This window comes from Onthophagus taurus, chromosome 6, assembly GCF_036711975.1.
Source record: "Onthophagus taurus isolate NC chromosome 6, IU_Otau_3.0, whole genome shotgun sequence".
Lineage (NCBI taxonomy): Eukaryota > Metazoa > Arthropoda > Insecta > Coleoptera > Scarabaeidae > Onthophagus > Onthophagus taurus.
The window spans coordinates 10,095,159-10,109,945 of NC_091971.1; the positions used below are offsets into that span (position 1 = coordinate 10,095,159).

Sequence of the window (14,787 nt, forward strand, 5' to 3'; positions counted from 1 at the left end):
TGAGTCGTCGTCGTTTTAGGTGATTATTTCATTGGGATACGGTTATGGGAAGGAGAAATAGGAGCGATTCTGTGTTAAGAGTCGCTAAGGAGAAAAAATTAGCCCATGTTCTTTTTGAAGAGGCTAATAATCATCTTAAGAATGATAACATATTAAAAGCTTTGGAGACTTATAATAAGGTAAGAATCTAAGCAAATAATTTAGAATAGAAAGTTTTAGATTAGAAATTATATCTTTCATAAAATGTTTAAAACCTTTTAAAATCGTAAAGCTGGTATGTTGAGTAATGCATGAATCATAACTCAGGTTAAATGAAAGATTACATCCTTGAACGAATTAAATTTTATCTGCGTATACACAAATTCACATTAGACCATTTTTATCTAATTACCTCTAATGAAACAATTTACAATAAACCCAGTTTTATAAATAAAACGTGTCTCTTTGTAACACAAAAGGATTTGGGAAGGACATCAAAGCAGAAAGAAAACCTTAACGTTTCTGCAAGGAAACTGGATAAGTAATATTGTTTAAGATGACTCGTTTAGCGTAAATAACGCTAGGTATAGAATTGACAACGCTTTCAGCATAAGAATGGCAAACAATAACGATGTCTCATACAATTCCTTGCTTTTCATGTTGCAAGATTATTGGAATGTACTAAATTTATTCACTGTCACGATTGGATACGTAAAACACCACATATATTATTAGTTATAGATGAAAAAAAAACTAAAACCGTGTTATTTAAAAATAAAATTTTGTTTCATGCATCCATACCCAAATCTAACCCTACTATTTTACCAACCTAAAAAGATCGGCAAAAAATTACTTCAAGAATATTTCTCTATCTTCATCTCGCTCCACACCACTACAACTCTTATCATTAGCGATTCAATCCTGTTCCTGGTCGAGACAGAAAAGCATGTCTCTTATATCCGCCTCCAAAAGTTAATTCAACTAAATTCGTTCATGAATCGTTATTAATTCTTGTCATAATTTTGTTAGTTGTACAAGGAAACTTGCACTTAACTATTTCTTTATCCTATACCACCGTGATTTAGCAATTATTTTAATTCCCGCATACCTTCTCTAAGGATACTCTCATCTGTGCCTAATATTACATGAAGAAGTTGGTTGAGAAGAACACGCAATAACTCAATGTGGAGAGAAGTAAGACGACGAAACAATGCAAACCACCTGATTCAAAAAGTTAAGGAACTTTCTGTGGAATGGAGACATGAATGCATGGAAGCACATGTTACCAATATCCGTAATCAAACCTTTCAGTTGAACCAAATCAATGGACGTGCAACGAGAACTGCCTTATTGCAAAATTGATAATATCAAGTTAGGCGAAATTGAGTGGGCTCAACTAACTAACTCTGGCAAGAGAGGCACGATCAACTTTGGAACTCGCTTGGAGCCGTTAATCCAGTAATCTTGCTATCCTTACTTGTTATAGGAGCTGAAGTTTATCTAATTTACTCAAGAAAGAAGAACCCTAAAGAATACAATGAGATATCATGCCATTATACTACCATTAAACTATATGTCCATGAATGTACCTCTGCTCCAAGTAACTATTCCCTTGTAATACTGCTATCTTCCTCTATTAGGTTGCTTCTTTATCTTTAATAACGTCTAGCAATCGTACTACTTTACTTACAAAAAAAGCTGATTTTCTACCTTTGAAGTTGTTTTGCCTGTTATATTAATCGCAAGGTGAATACTTCAAAACCCAACCCAACCCAATCTAACCCAACCCAACTCAACCCATTTTTTTATACAGGGGGAAAAAGCTCTAGCAGCCGACCTGGCTCAACGCCAGAGTGAAGGGCTCGCATCCTCTAAAAAACGTCCTCTAGATCTCTGCAGACGGGCCGGAAATACGCTTGCGCGTTTCAAACTTTGGCCTGTATCCTCGACGCTGTATCCTCTTCTCCTTCATACACACCAATTCTTCTTTTTTTCCCGCATCTCTCTGCTCCGTCCCCCCAGTCGTCTGACATTCCACCATCTCTCAGCTATGTCGACCTCCCCAAACACTTCACATTCTTTCTCCAACACTCTGTATATGGACCCACTTCTCGGACTCTTGGCCATAACCGATTTAGGGCACTATGCGTCGTTTTACTCCTTCTTCTGGCATGGATGACTCATAACCATGTAAAAATACAAAAACAAAAAAGCAAACAGTTAACTTTCATAGGTTTCTTTGAAAACCATGGTATTATGTCGAGTAAGATTTTCTTTGACCATCCTGCCTTCCCAGTGTTGTCCTTCCACTTACTTGCCCATTCCGCTATAATGTCCTCTACATCTCCTCCTTCTTCTTCCGTATATGCAATTCTTCTTTTAACCATCAGGTCGATAGGTAGTGAGTCTCCTAGAACGAGTAGCGCCTCTGTAGATATTGTCCTGTGAGCAGTGATCACTCTAATTAGTATCTGCCTTTGAATCTTAAGTGGCAAAAACATGTTTAACATGTCTCTTCAACCAAAAGATAAAATAGACACTTTTTGCTTCTTTTTAATTAATTGCACTGATTAAGTCTAAAGATCTTCTTCTTCTTCCAGTGGCGTTACAACCTAGACTGAACCTTAAACATTCAATTTTTGCCTTCAAAAACTCCTACTCATCGCAGCCGCTCGCCAATTCCTTTCTCCAAGTACTTCAAAGCATCCCTCTTTATGCTAGCTTCCCATAGCGTTCAAGGTGATCCCTTTGATCGGTTATGGTCAGTTGACCATTCATTCCACGCGTTCAGCCCACTAAAGTCTTCGGATCTTTAGAAATCTCACAATATCCAGGTTTTTGAATAATTCTCTCAGTTCTTGTTATATCGAATTCTCCAATCATCGTCTCCATTTATTGGACCAAAGATTTTCTTTTATTTTTTTTGTGAACATCAAAGTTTTATATGGTAATCGTGGTATTTCGTTGAATAACTGATGACCTTAGAACTGCATTAAGTGCATATTGTATTTTAATCCCCTTCATGATTCTTTGTCGTATTTCTTGTACTGTGTCATTGGTCTCATTTACTGAGCTTCACAGATAGGCAGCTTTGTCTTAGCTGGTGTGCTGTTTTCAGGCCCATGACTTTATTTTTATCTATATTTATATGTAACCCTAAACTGTGTGCATTCTCCTTCACAGCATTATGACGATGTCATCTGCGTATACTATTAATTATGTCTCTTTGTACATAATGGTGCTATTCTGGTCAATATACAACTCATTAATGACCTGCAATAGCGCTACATTAAACAATAAGGAGCGAATCCAAAGATTAATTCGGTTAATTTCCGAAATCGAACGAATTTATATGGAAATGATGTTAAGATAAAATTTACTGTCTTAAACTTAAAAAGCTATAAATTGAATGGGATTTTTACTCAATTTTATCGACAACATAAGATAGTTTTTATTATTTTCGTTGTATGTAGCCAGTTGAAATCAGTAAAAGTACAAAGAAAACCGCATCCGGAGTATTATTATCATTTTTAGATAGTAATATCTTAATATTAAAAAAATACACTGTGAAAGAAAAAATCCCTCATTCGAATGTCGAATCAGATGAAAAGTATTTGGTAAAGCCGATATTATGTGAAAATTATTAAAATTTCTGTAAGATATATTTTCTTTCTTGTAAGATATGGTGTAACCTCAATCTTCGGCTGATGTCAAAAGCAGTTTTCATTAAAATAGGATTAAATTTAAATCGGATTTTGTGATTAATTTTCGAAAATCCTATAGAAGAATAATTTTCGTTTACACTCTAATTCCAACTTATTCATACACTCTAATGTAATATATTTTTCCAATAACATTTCCATATCAAAAAAACAACCGCATCTATATGGAAATTCAAATATCCTTTAGGGGTGATCGAAAGATATATTTCTTTCTTGGTTCGAATCCAAGTAAAATCACGGAAACGTTTCAACCGATTTCCATATTAAAAATAAAAGGAAAAAAGTGGTATTTCCAAGTTAAATTTAATTCCATCTTTATTATTTAGCATTTTAAATTTTCTTATTTCCTTAATAATCGCAACTTTTGCGTTACCTAGTACAATTTTGTAATTAACAACAAGGGTATTAATCAAGACTGGAGTAAAACTTCGTTATAAACCTTCATAAACCGTTATGACCAACAACGAAATGGCCCCCCAAACTCGTAAAGTTTCCGTCGTATACACGAAACCGTCGAAATGAAAGAGACGTGGAAGAATTAGCGTCGGCGTGGAGACCATTCGTCACGTTGGAGGCGCTATTTCGTGATTAGGGTCAGTATAAAACCAACAGGAAAGAGTTGCGAGTGAACGCAACAAAGTTATGGATGATCAGATGGTAAAAACTCATTAGCAACTAGATAGATTATGGATGAAATTAATGATTAAGGAAAGGCCGATATAAGTATACAATATATTGTACACGCGAAGAAGGAATAAGGATTAACCTTGAACTTTAAGATGTATTAAGATGACAATAAATAAGAAAAATTCAAAAGTAATCGATGATTTATATAATTTCATGTTAAACCTCTATGATAAAGAAAAATTGGTACAAAAAAACTTTTATAAAACTCCACACGAAAACAGTTTTATGACAAAATCACACGTAACACATGTGAGGATTTAAAAAGGCGGAAAAATCGAATGTTTTCATTTCTCGTTGAGTTTTCATCGCCGTTAGGTGTAAAGTTGAAGCGTTGAAACGCGAAAATTGATCACACCTGAGTTCCTATGGTAACGGGTTAGGAAAGTGTCGATTCTTGGGCAGTGTTAGACCAAAAATACACCCGTAAAGTTATCGTGCAATATTAATAACTTTAAAAGTCCAATAAATTTAAAAACTTTATCACAGCTACCGCACGAAAATGGAAGATTCATCAGTAGCGGTGCCGAAAGCTCACCGATTAGACACCAGCAGGGATAACGAAATCCTACAAAGGTTTGTTAGAATTAATTTAGACGAAAGTGAAATCCCAGAAGAAGAAGCCGATAATAAAAATAAAAATGTAAGTAAACCAGAAAATGTACAAGATAATGGGGAAATGGAGAAATTAAAACCGATCGTGGAGCAAAAAGTACCAAGAATCGGTGTTAACATTATTGAAAAAGAGGTAACCAAAAAAGGTTTGAGAAAACGAAGAAGAAGCAGAATAAGAGAAGAAGAAAATTATACCGATAAAGATAGAGCAGCCGCTGTTAACATGGGGACACGAGATATAAAACAATCTTTAAAATTAAAACGAAAACAAGATCGATCGAAAGCTTTAGCAATCCCAGAAGAAGCTGAACCGGGTACTTTTTTAGCTTTAGGCAATTATGAAATGGGAAGAGGCGATTTAAACATCGCTTTAGATTTCATGACGAAGGTTCAAATACAACAACTAAAAACAAACAAAAATAAATCCTTCATTATTAATTTACCCTTTATTTTCCAGGCATTGGAATTAAATCCAACCGAAAAAAACGCTTTGGTTGCAAGAAGTAAATGCTACCTACTTCTAGGTCAGCCAGAAAATGGTTTAAAAGACGCCGAAACCGCATTGAGTATGGACAAAAGTTTTATAAAAGCCCTTTTTCAAAAAGCAGAATCCTTGTACTATTTAGGCGACTTCGAACATAGTTTAATGTACTATCACAGAGGCCTCAAAGTTCGTCCAGACCACGAAGGTTTCAAACTCGGCGTTCAGAAAGCTCAGAAAGCCATCGAAAACGCTATTGGAGGAGCTTTCCTAGTGAAAGTTCCTTCCAGAAGCGCTACCAAACAAACCAACTCCATCAAAGTTGAAACTCCAAAGACCCCAACCACTTTGGACGGAAAAACAGAAAAAACTTGTTCTAATCGAACCAGATCGAGAACAAGGAGATGCGCGAGTTCAAAGAAAAGCTCGTTATTAAGAGAATTGGGAGCCGACAAAGATTATTTAGACAATTTATTGAATCACCCAGATTTAAGATGTCAATTTAAGGAGAATGATAATGAAATTATTGATTGTATTAAGGACGCCGTTGAATATTTGAATAAGAGGCAAGAATTTTGGAGGCAACAACTTCCACCTAAATTAAAATAAAAGATAAAATTAGAAAATATATATGATAGATAAATAATATTGCAATTAGATTCACCAAAAACCTTTAAGTACTAATGTAGTTATTAATAAAACTTAATTAAATCATTTTCAAATTATTTCCTTTAACTTTTAAAACGAAAAATGAGCATTGACAACTCATAAAAACGATGGAATAACTCAGGTGTGACTCACAAATCCATTGTGTTAATTTATACAGCCTCATTTTTTCTTATTATTATACAAACGCCTCGATGATGGTTGTTGTTCCATTGCAGTAAAGACGTTCAAAGAATGCCGACTCGTACCGAACTCTGAGACCCCGATAAATCTTCGCGAAACGTGATACCCTTCAAAATGACGGGATTTAAAAACTTCTTTAAAAAAATCCAAGAAGAAACAGGTATTCCTCGATAAACATGTAATTCCAACGTCAGAAAACCATCGCGATAAACGTGCATCATTGTAATTAACGCCAATTGCGCCTAATTTTTTAATTGCTTTTTCCCTTTCAAAGGAACATTATCTTGACAAATGTCAGAATTAATGGATGCTCAGACGTTATCGAGGAAATGTTTAATTGCTCGTTTTGACATCGCGTTGTTTCATTTTTTTATCAAGGACGTATTTTATCGCTTTCTTTTTGGTTTTTTTAGTTCAAATGGAAGTAGCTGTATAACGCGTGTTTATTCTCAGAAGAGATAACCGTATTTCCGGTGGGGCTTTTACTTTTTCCTACTGAGTAACCACGTTTTGCGGTGTTTTTTAAATTATGATAAGAAAAGAGGCTCGTGTGAGGATTATCTTTTAAAACAATAAGAAGGAAACCAAAAGATGTTTCCTGTTTTTTTTCTATTTGTGTAAATATCGCTGTAGCTATAATAAAAAATCATCATAAAGGAAACCGGGGAATATTAGAGGCCCCCGGGGTATAATTGGGATCCATCTTTTCTCCTCGCAGCGCGCTCCAACATCCCTAAGGTTAAATTACATACAGTGTTTTGTGATAGAACTCTGCAGTCTGAAAAGAAACACAAAGAGTTGTGTGTGGAAGAAAACACTGTGCAAAGTTGTGAGTAGAACAAGTTGGATTTATTTCCAACTTTTTCTTGCTCCGTTCATAGGAAAACAAATTTAAAGATAAGAACTACAAAGTCATGAGTATTTGCTGGCACAACTCTAAATATTCTTGAAAATTCTCCTGAAGTACTTCTAAATACAGATCGATTTCCAATAAATGTCAGAAATCCTTGGGCAACAACTAGATAGCTTAGAAATCCTCTAAAACATGTAAAAATCCTTAAAACCCCCAAGTTATACTTGGAATCCAATTAGTAATTCTAGAGTATTCCTATTAGTAAGTACTTCTAGAAATCATCTCAAACAAATCACTGAAACACCTGCAATTTACAAGCAATTTTTAAAATCTTTGAAAAATCTTGCAGCTACTCTTAGATACATAAAAATATGTGGTTTGATGATATATTTTTGGAGGAAAAGCTTCCCAAAACGTTGAAATTTAACAAAAATGAAAAAAATTCAAAAAATCATTCTGAATTTAGTTTTTTGAATAAAGATACTAAATATATCTCAAATTGCAGCTGAACGATTGCAGTTTAAGATGTAATTAAAATAGTATAAGGTTTGATGATATACTTTTCGAGAAAAAAATTCCTGAAGAAAAAATGTCAAATAATGATATAAGAACTTCAAAAAATAGTCCTGCATTTAATTTTTTGTATTAAGATACGTAATATATCCCAAATCTAAGCTAAAAGAATATATTTTAAGATAGGATTCAAAAAGTATAGTGTTTCATGATATATTTCTGGAGAAAACATAGCGAAGAAATAATTTCAAAATTGGGCTATGTTGAAATTTAACAAAAATGTAAGAAATTCAAAAAGTCATCCTGAGTTTAACTTTTTGTATAATGATACGTAATATATCTCAAATTGAAGCTGAAAGAGTTTAGTTTAAGATGTAATTAATATAATATAGGGTTTGATGATATACTTTTGGAGAAAAAAATGTTTAAAGAAAAAATGTCAAAAATCGTATTTAGCAATGACATAAAAACTTCAAAAAATCATCCTGAATATAATTTTTTGTGCTGATACATAATATATCTCAAAATAAAACTAAAAGATTATATTTTGAGATAAGATTAAAGAAATATGGGGTTTGATGATAAATTTTTGGAGGAAAAGCTTCCCAAAGGAATAATGTTGAAATTTAACAAAAATGAAAAAAATTCAAAAAATCATTCTCAATTTAGTTTTTTGAATAAAGATACTAAATATATCTCAAATTGCAGCTGAATGATTGCAGTTTAAGATGTAATCAAAACAGTATAGTGTTTGATGATATACTTTTGGAGAAAAAAATGTTTAAAGAAAAAATGTCAAAAATCGTATTTAGCAATGACATAAAAACTTCAAAAAATCATCCTGAATATAATTTTTTGTGCTGATACATAATATATCTCAAAATAAAACTAAAAGATTATATTTTGAGATAAGATTAAAGAAATATGGGGTTTGATGATAAATTTTTGGAGGAAAAGCTTCCCAAAGGAATAATGTTGAAATTTAACAAAAATGAAAAAAATTCAAAAAATCATTCTCAATTTAGTTTTTTGAATAAAGATACTAAATATATCTCAAATTGCAGCTGAATGATTGCAGTTTAAGATGTAATCAAAACAGTATAGTGTTTGATGATATACTTTTGGAGAAAAAAATTCCTGAAGAAAATATGTCAAATAATGATATAAGAACTTCAAAAAATCGTCTTGCATTTAATTTTTTATATTAAGATACGTAATATATCCCAAATTTAAGCTAAAAGAACGTATTTTAAGATAGGATTAAAAATATGGTGTTTGATGATATATTTCTGGAAAACATCCCGAAAAAATAATTTCAAAATTGGGCTATGTTGAAATTTAACAAAAATGTAAGAAATTCAAAAAGTCATCCTGAGTTTAACTTTTTGTATAATGATACGTAATATATCTCAAATTGAAGTTGAAAGAGTTTAGTTTAAGATGTAATTAAAATAATATACGGTTTGACGATATACTTTTGGAGAAAAAAATTCTTGAAGGAAAAATGTCAAAAATCGTATTTAGCAATGACATAAAAACTTCAAAAAATCATCCTGAATATAATTTTTTGTGCTATGATACATAATATATCTCAAAATAAAACTAAAAGATTATATTTTGAGATAAGATTAAAAAAATATGGGGTTTGATGATATATTTTTGGAGGAAAACATTTCCTAAGGAATAATGTGAAAATGTTAAATTTTAACAAAAATGAAAAAAATTCAAAAAATCATTCTCAATTTAGTTTTTTAAATAAAGATACTAAATATATCTCAAATTGCAGCTGAATGATTGCAGTTTAAGATGTAATCAAAACAGTATAGTGTTTGATGACATATTTTTGGAAAAAAAAATTCCTGAAGAAAATATGTCAAATAATGATATAAGAACTTCAAAAAATCGTCTTGCATTTAATTTTTTGTATTAAGATACGTAATATATCCCAAATTTAAGCTAAAAGAACGTATTTTAAGACAGGATTAAAAATATGGTGTTTGATGATATATTTCTGGAGAAAACATCCCGAAGAAATAATTTCAAAATTGGGCTATGTTGTAAGAAATTCAAAAAGTCATCCTGAGTTTAATTTTTTGTATAATGATACGTAATATATCTCAAATTGAAGCTCAAAGAGTTTAGTTTAAGATGTAATTAAAATAATATAGGGTTTGATGATATACTTTTGGACAAAAAAATCCTTGAAGCAAAAATGTCAAAAATCGTATTTAGCAATGACATAAAAACTTCAAAAAATTATCCTGAATATAATTTTTTGTGCTATGTATATAATATATCTCAAAATAAAACTAAAACATTATATTTTGAGATAAGATTAAAAAAATATGGGGTTTGATGATATATTTTTGGAGGAAAAGCTTCCCAAAGGAATATTATCAAAATGTTGAAATTTAACAAAAATGTAAGAAATTCAGAAAATCATCCTGAGTTCAGATTTTTGAATAAAGATATGTAATATATCTCAAAATGAAGCTGAAAGATTGCAGTTTAAGTTGATATCAAAATGTGCTAGAATATATGTTGATTAGCTTTGATTTACACTGATTATAATGGAAGCGCGTGGACCGTGTTGCTTCGGCTTGAATTACGGTTATGATGGTGTCCATCATAAATTCTGCATTTCTAGTTTGGCCAAGGTGCTAGAATATGTGTGCTGATTTAGGTTGGTACTGATAATAATCGAGGAAGAATTCTTGAAAATACTCTCAAATTAATGAAAAGGCAGATACATCTCAAATAAAATCCAGAAACACCTAAACCTGAGGCTCTGAAATATTAGAAAATCTCTCAAAACCTTAGAAAACTGTAAGAAATGTATTGAAAAATGAAACCCACAACATTAATAATAATATGTAATTTGTTTAAAACGTCCATGACTATATATATTTTACGCTTCTTGAATTGTGTTTAAAAATAAAATGTTAAAAACACGTTAGAATTAAATTAATTATTTTAATTGTTGTTGTTAATTGTTGATCATCATAAATGATTTGAATTTACCTTGGAATAAAATCTTATGCAACAATATCTAACGATTCTAATTACAAAATTATCTTTAAGCTTTAAAGCTCTATCAATAGATCATTTTTTAACGACCTTCCCAATTATTCCTCGATAACGTGAAACGTCCTCGTTCGCACCTATCGCAATCTAAACCAATAAGCACACACACCCAATCATAAATCAACTCATAAAACTCATTAAAATCCGAATCCTTTTCAAGCCAAACAAACCCTTTTCGAAGTGAAACACTTGGTGGGGACCACCCGCGTCAATTCGTACAAATAAAAACGAAATAATTACCAATCGTCAATTGAATACAGATGTCGCAATTAATCGGATCCTCTATATTTGGAGGACATTGCGAGGAACCAACAAATACAAAAAATACGCACCAGGTATCGATCGATTGCCAGGCGGGCAGGTCGTCACGGCAACTGCGCCGTGGGGCCCCAACCGAATAAGGGCCGTTTTCCAGTGGCCGTCTGAATGACACGCAAGGTGCATTAATAATCGACGATGGAAAACGTGTACCGTTTCAAGAAGGTAAGAGAACCTAGTAGGCTAATCGACGTTTCGAGCTTGATTCACTTGAATCTAAAAGCTCCAACCATCAAAAATTATTCTAAAAGATTTTCTTGAAGTCAAGAAAGTCAAGTTATCTTTATTTTTTTTTTTCCAAGAGAATGGTTTATCCGGAAAAGTTAGCGCTCGATCAAGTGGCACCTAGAACAGCCTCGAAATCGGCTTCTTCATGGTGTAGTGAACCAAATAAAACCATCATTAACGTTGTGGAAAAGAAGGATGATACTAGAAAATCGACCTCACCAGAGAATTCTGCTAATATGTAAGATTAAATAGATTTAATAGATTTGATAGAGTTTGTAAGGATTCTAAGGAAACCTGTTGCGTTGTGATTTGTACACTGAAAGTCACGTGAGATTCATGCATTTAAAACTTTTTTGCCCAATCTCCAAATTTCTTTCTACCAATTACATGATTTAAGATTTTTATTTTTCCTTTCAAATCCTTTCACATTCATTTTTTGTTTAAATCATCTTCATCGCTTTCATCTAAAAGGTATCGTTAAAAGATACTTTCTTGTTGCGTAAATGAATTAGTACATTAACCTTCTCGTTCCATAAAAAAATGATTTCCACATCATCGTTTTAAAAAAAAATAATACATCTCTCTGTGCGATAAAAATTGCATCACGAATAAATTAACGTGTTAAAATATTCAAATCGCCGAGCGACGCGTGATAATTTTACATCCATTCTCAATTAATATTCGAACGACGAGAAAAGGACGTAAATTACGAATTCAAGACAAACCCGCGAAGTCGTCCTTGCATACTGCAACCGATGTAATAAATCGACTCTTAAACGAAGAACCTAAATAAAAATAAAACCTAAAATCTTTTTAATTTTTTTTAGGGGTGCAAATAAACAATTTATTCAAGATAGAATAAGACATTTAGTCGATGCTTTCACACTTAGAGCACAAACCGTAAAAGAACGAATACAAATGCCACCAACACCTTCATCAATAAGCAGTAGAGAGACTTTAGATGAACCAGCCGTTGATGCGGAAGCTGTAAAAACTAAATTAACTAACCCACAAGACACCGACACCAAATCAGAAGAAATCGAATTGAGCAATAAGACGTTTTGCTCCAAGATACGACACGTTTATGATACGAAAGTCATTGATCCTCAAGGAAAAGTATACGTTTTTTGGATGTCAATTGCGGCATCTGCAGTTTTATATAACACTTGGGTGATTCCCTTGAGGTGTTCTTTTCCCTATCAAACACCCGAAAACACAGCAATATGGATGGCTGCCGATTATTTAGCCGATTTTATTTATATCGTTGATATGTTGCTCATTCAACCAAGAATTATGTTTTTAAGCGAAGGATTTTGGATGAAAGATTTTAATTTTACAAGACAAAATTATATGAGAAAAACAAGGTTTAAGGTAAGTTAAAGTTATTAATAAACAAGTCAAGTTTACATCCGATTTGACAAGCCAAAAAAAGTTTATGGACAGGATGCTCATTAAAAAAAGCTTCCTGTTTCGCTCTGTTTGAAGTCATTTTGAATCAATCTTTATTTTTAGATGGATTTATTATCAATTCTTCCCTTAGATTTTTTTTATTTTTTATGGGGACCACAAAAAGTTATATTAAGGATCCCAAGAATAATAAAAATGCACACATTTTGGGACTTTTTTGACCTCGTTGATAAATTAATAGCATCACCACACATATTAAGAATAACACGAACGCTCCTTTACATGATGTATCTAATCCATCTAAACGCTTGTGCTTATTACGGGTTCTCAGCTTGGGAAGGAATCGGTTCAAACAATTTCGTTTTTAACGGCGAAGGAAACGCTTACATAAAATGTTTTTATTTCGCCACAAAAACCGCGACTTCAATCGGAAAAAATCCAAAACCAACGCAAGAACTTGAATATCTTTTTATGACGTTTTCTTGGTTAATGGGGGTGTTCGTTTTTGCCTTATTAATCGGTCAGATAAGGGATATAATAGCGACGGCGACAAGATCACAAACGGAATATAGAAAACTGGTCGATGAGACCTTGGAGTATCTTAGAAGACTTAATTTACCTCAAGACATGCAACGCAGAGCTCAATTGTGGTTTCATTATACTTGGGAAACACAACACACTTTAGGTAAAATTGCATGTTAAATAAACATTAAAATAAAAACTTAAATTTCTTATTTTAGATGAAAACACCATCATGGATTGTCTACCTCATAAAATGAAAACGGATGTTTCAATAAACGTCCACATTCAAACTCTAAGTAAAGTAAAATTATTCGCCGATTGCGATGAAGCACTTCTAAGAGAATTAGTTCTACAATTAAAGTCAGTAATTTATCTCCCAGGAGATATTATTTGTAAAAGAGGAGATGTTGGAAAAGAAATGTACATCATCCAATCGGGTAAAGTTCAAGTTCTTGGTAAATGTGAAAATGAAGTTTTAGCGACTTTATCCGAAGGATGTGTTTTTGGAGAAATAAGTTTGTTAGGAATAGCCGGAATGAATCGGAGAACAGCCGATGTTCGTTCTTATGGTTACTCTAATCTCTTCGTCTTGAGCAAAGCTGATTTAAATGCCGCTTTATCCCATTATCCGGAAGCTCAAGACTTGCTCAACAAGAAAGCCAAACAACTAATGAAGAAAAACGCCGCGTTGGAACGTAAAAGAAACGCTTTAATCGTCATTAATAACCCCGTTCCTAGAAAGCCACAAGCTAAACTTATTGATACAGTGTTACAAGTCCTTCCAGCCGATTCAGAAACAAGGAAACTTCTTCGTTTTGGGTCACGAATTGGACATTCAAAGCCACAAAATGATAAATTTAAAGTTCGAAATAGTTTACCTTCTGTTATGGACATTAATTATTATAATAATTGTTTAAATAATTCTTTCGAAACTAGTGTTACCGTTCATAGATCGATGAGTTAGAAAGTGATATTTTTTTATTGGGTGATATATGAGATTAGGAAGTAATAAAATGATGAAGGAAGAACTGTTATATTTTTGGATTTTTAGATGATCGATGTTAAAATAAATAAATTTATTGTTTATTAGTTGTGTTCTATTATAAATTTACCTACATGAAGTTAGCCTCCAATTTTTATTTTGATTATTACAAAAGAACGTCTCAACCGATTTTGATAAACAATGTCTCATTCAAAAGCTTAATGCTTGGCTAATACGAAAGTGGCAATGACCGATTCGTACTTCCCAGTCAGGTGCATAATTGATGAAAATGAGATGAAATCGTGGTTTTAAAGTTTGTATTGGTAAGTAGAGCACTGAATTCGGAAAGGTTTAGACAAAAAGTTTTAGTATAAAAGTTGTAGCAAACTTTATTCTTAACAATATGGCTCTTTTACACTTTTGCTCTTAGATGCATAAATATCGAGAAAAAATCGAATTGGTGAAAATGTGATAAAATCGTGGTTTTAAAGTTTTTGTTGGTAGAGCACTCAATTCTGAAAGTTTTAGTATAAATGTTATAACAAACTTT

At 32.4% G+C, this 14,787-nt stretch overlaps 2 protein-coding genes across 2 annotated transcripts; both read left to right on the forward strand.

The window, feature by feature from the left end:
- Window positions 1–832: 832 nt before the first annotated feature.
- On the forward strand, window positions 833–7,588 carry LOC111428075 (outer dynein arm-docking complex subunit 4). The gene has a single exon (XM_071197056.1). The coding sequence runs from the start codon at window positions 4,888–4,890 to the stop codon at window positions 6,088–6,090; it is 1,203 nt and encodes a 400-aa protein (XP_071053157.1). The 5' UTR covers window positions 833–4,887; the 3' UTR covers window positions 6,091–7,588.
- Window positions 7,589–11,044: 3,456 nt separating this feature from the next.
- LOC111428001 (cyclic nucleotide-gated channel beta-1-like) lies at window positions 11,045–14,341 on the forward strand. Its single transcript, XM_023063384.2, has 5 exons — window positions 11,045–11,263; window positions 11,401–11,564; window positions 12,154–12,697; window positions 12,839–13,418; window positions 13,474–14,341. Exons 1-5 carry the CDS (start codon window positions 11,237–11,239, stop codon window positions 14,217–14,219), a joined length of 2,061 nt encoding a protein of 686 aa, XP_022919152.1. The 5' UTR covers window positions 11,045–11,236; the 3' UTR covers window positions 14,220–14,341.
- Window positions 14,342–14,787: the final 446 nt, after the last annotated feature.

Bases quoted from the DNA above. Each gene is read 5' to 3' on its own strand.
- LOC111428075 (XM_071197056.1), top strand. From the start codon at position 4,888: ATGGAAGATTCATCAGTAGCGGTGCCGAAAGCTCACCGATTAGACACC.
- LOC111428001 (XM_023063384.2), top strand. From the start codon at position 11,237: ATGGAAAACGTGTACCGTTTCAAGAAG. The intron at 12,698-12,838 runs GTAAGTTAAAGT...CTTTATTTTTAG, and splicing joins TGAGAAAAACAAGGTTTAAG to ATGGATTTATTATCAATTCT. The intron at 13,419-13,473 runs GTAAAATTGCAT...TTCTTATTTTAG, and splicing joins GGAAACACAACACACTTTAG to ATGAAAACACCATCATGGAT.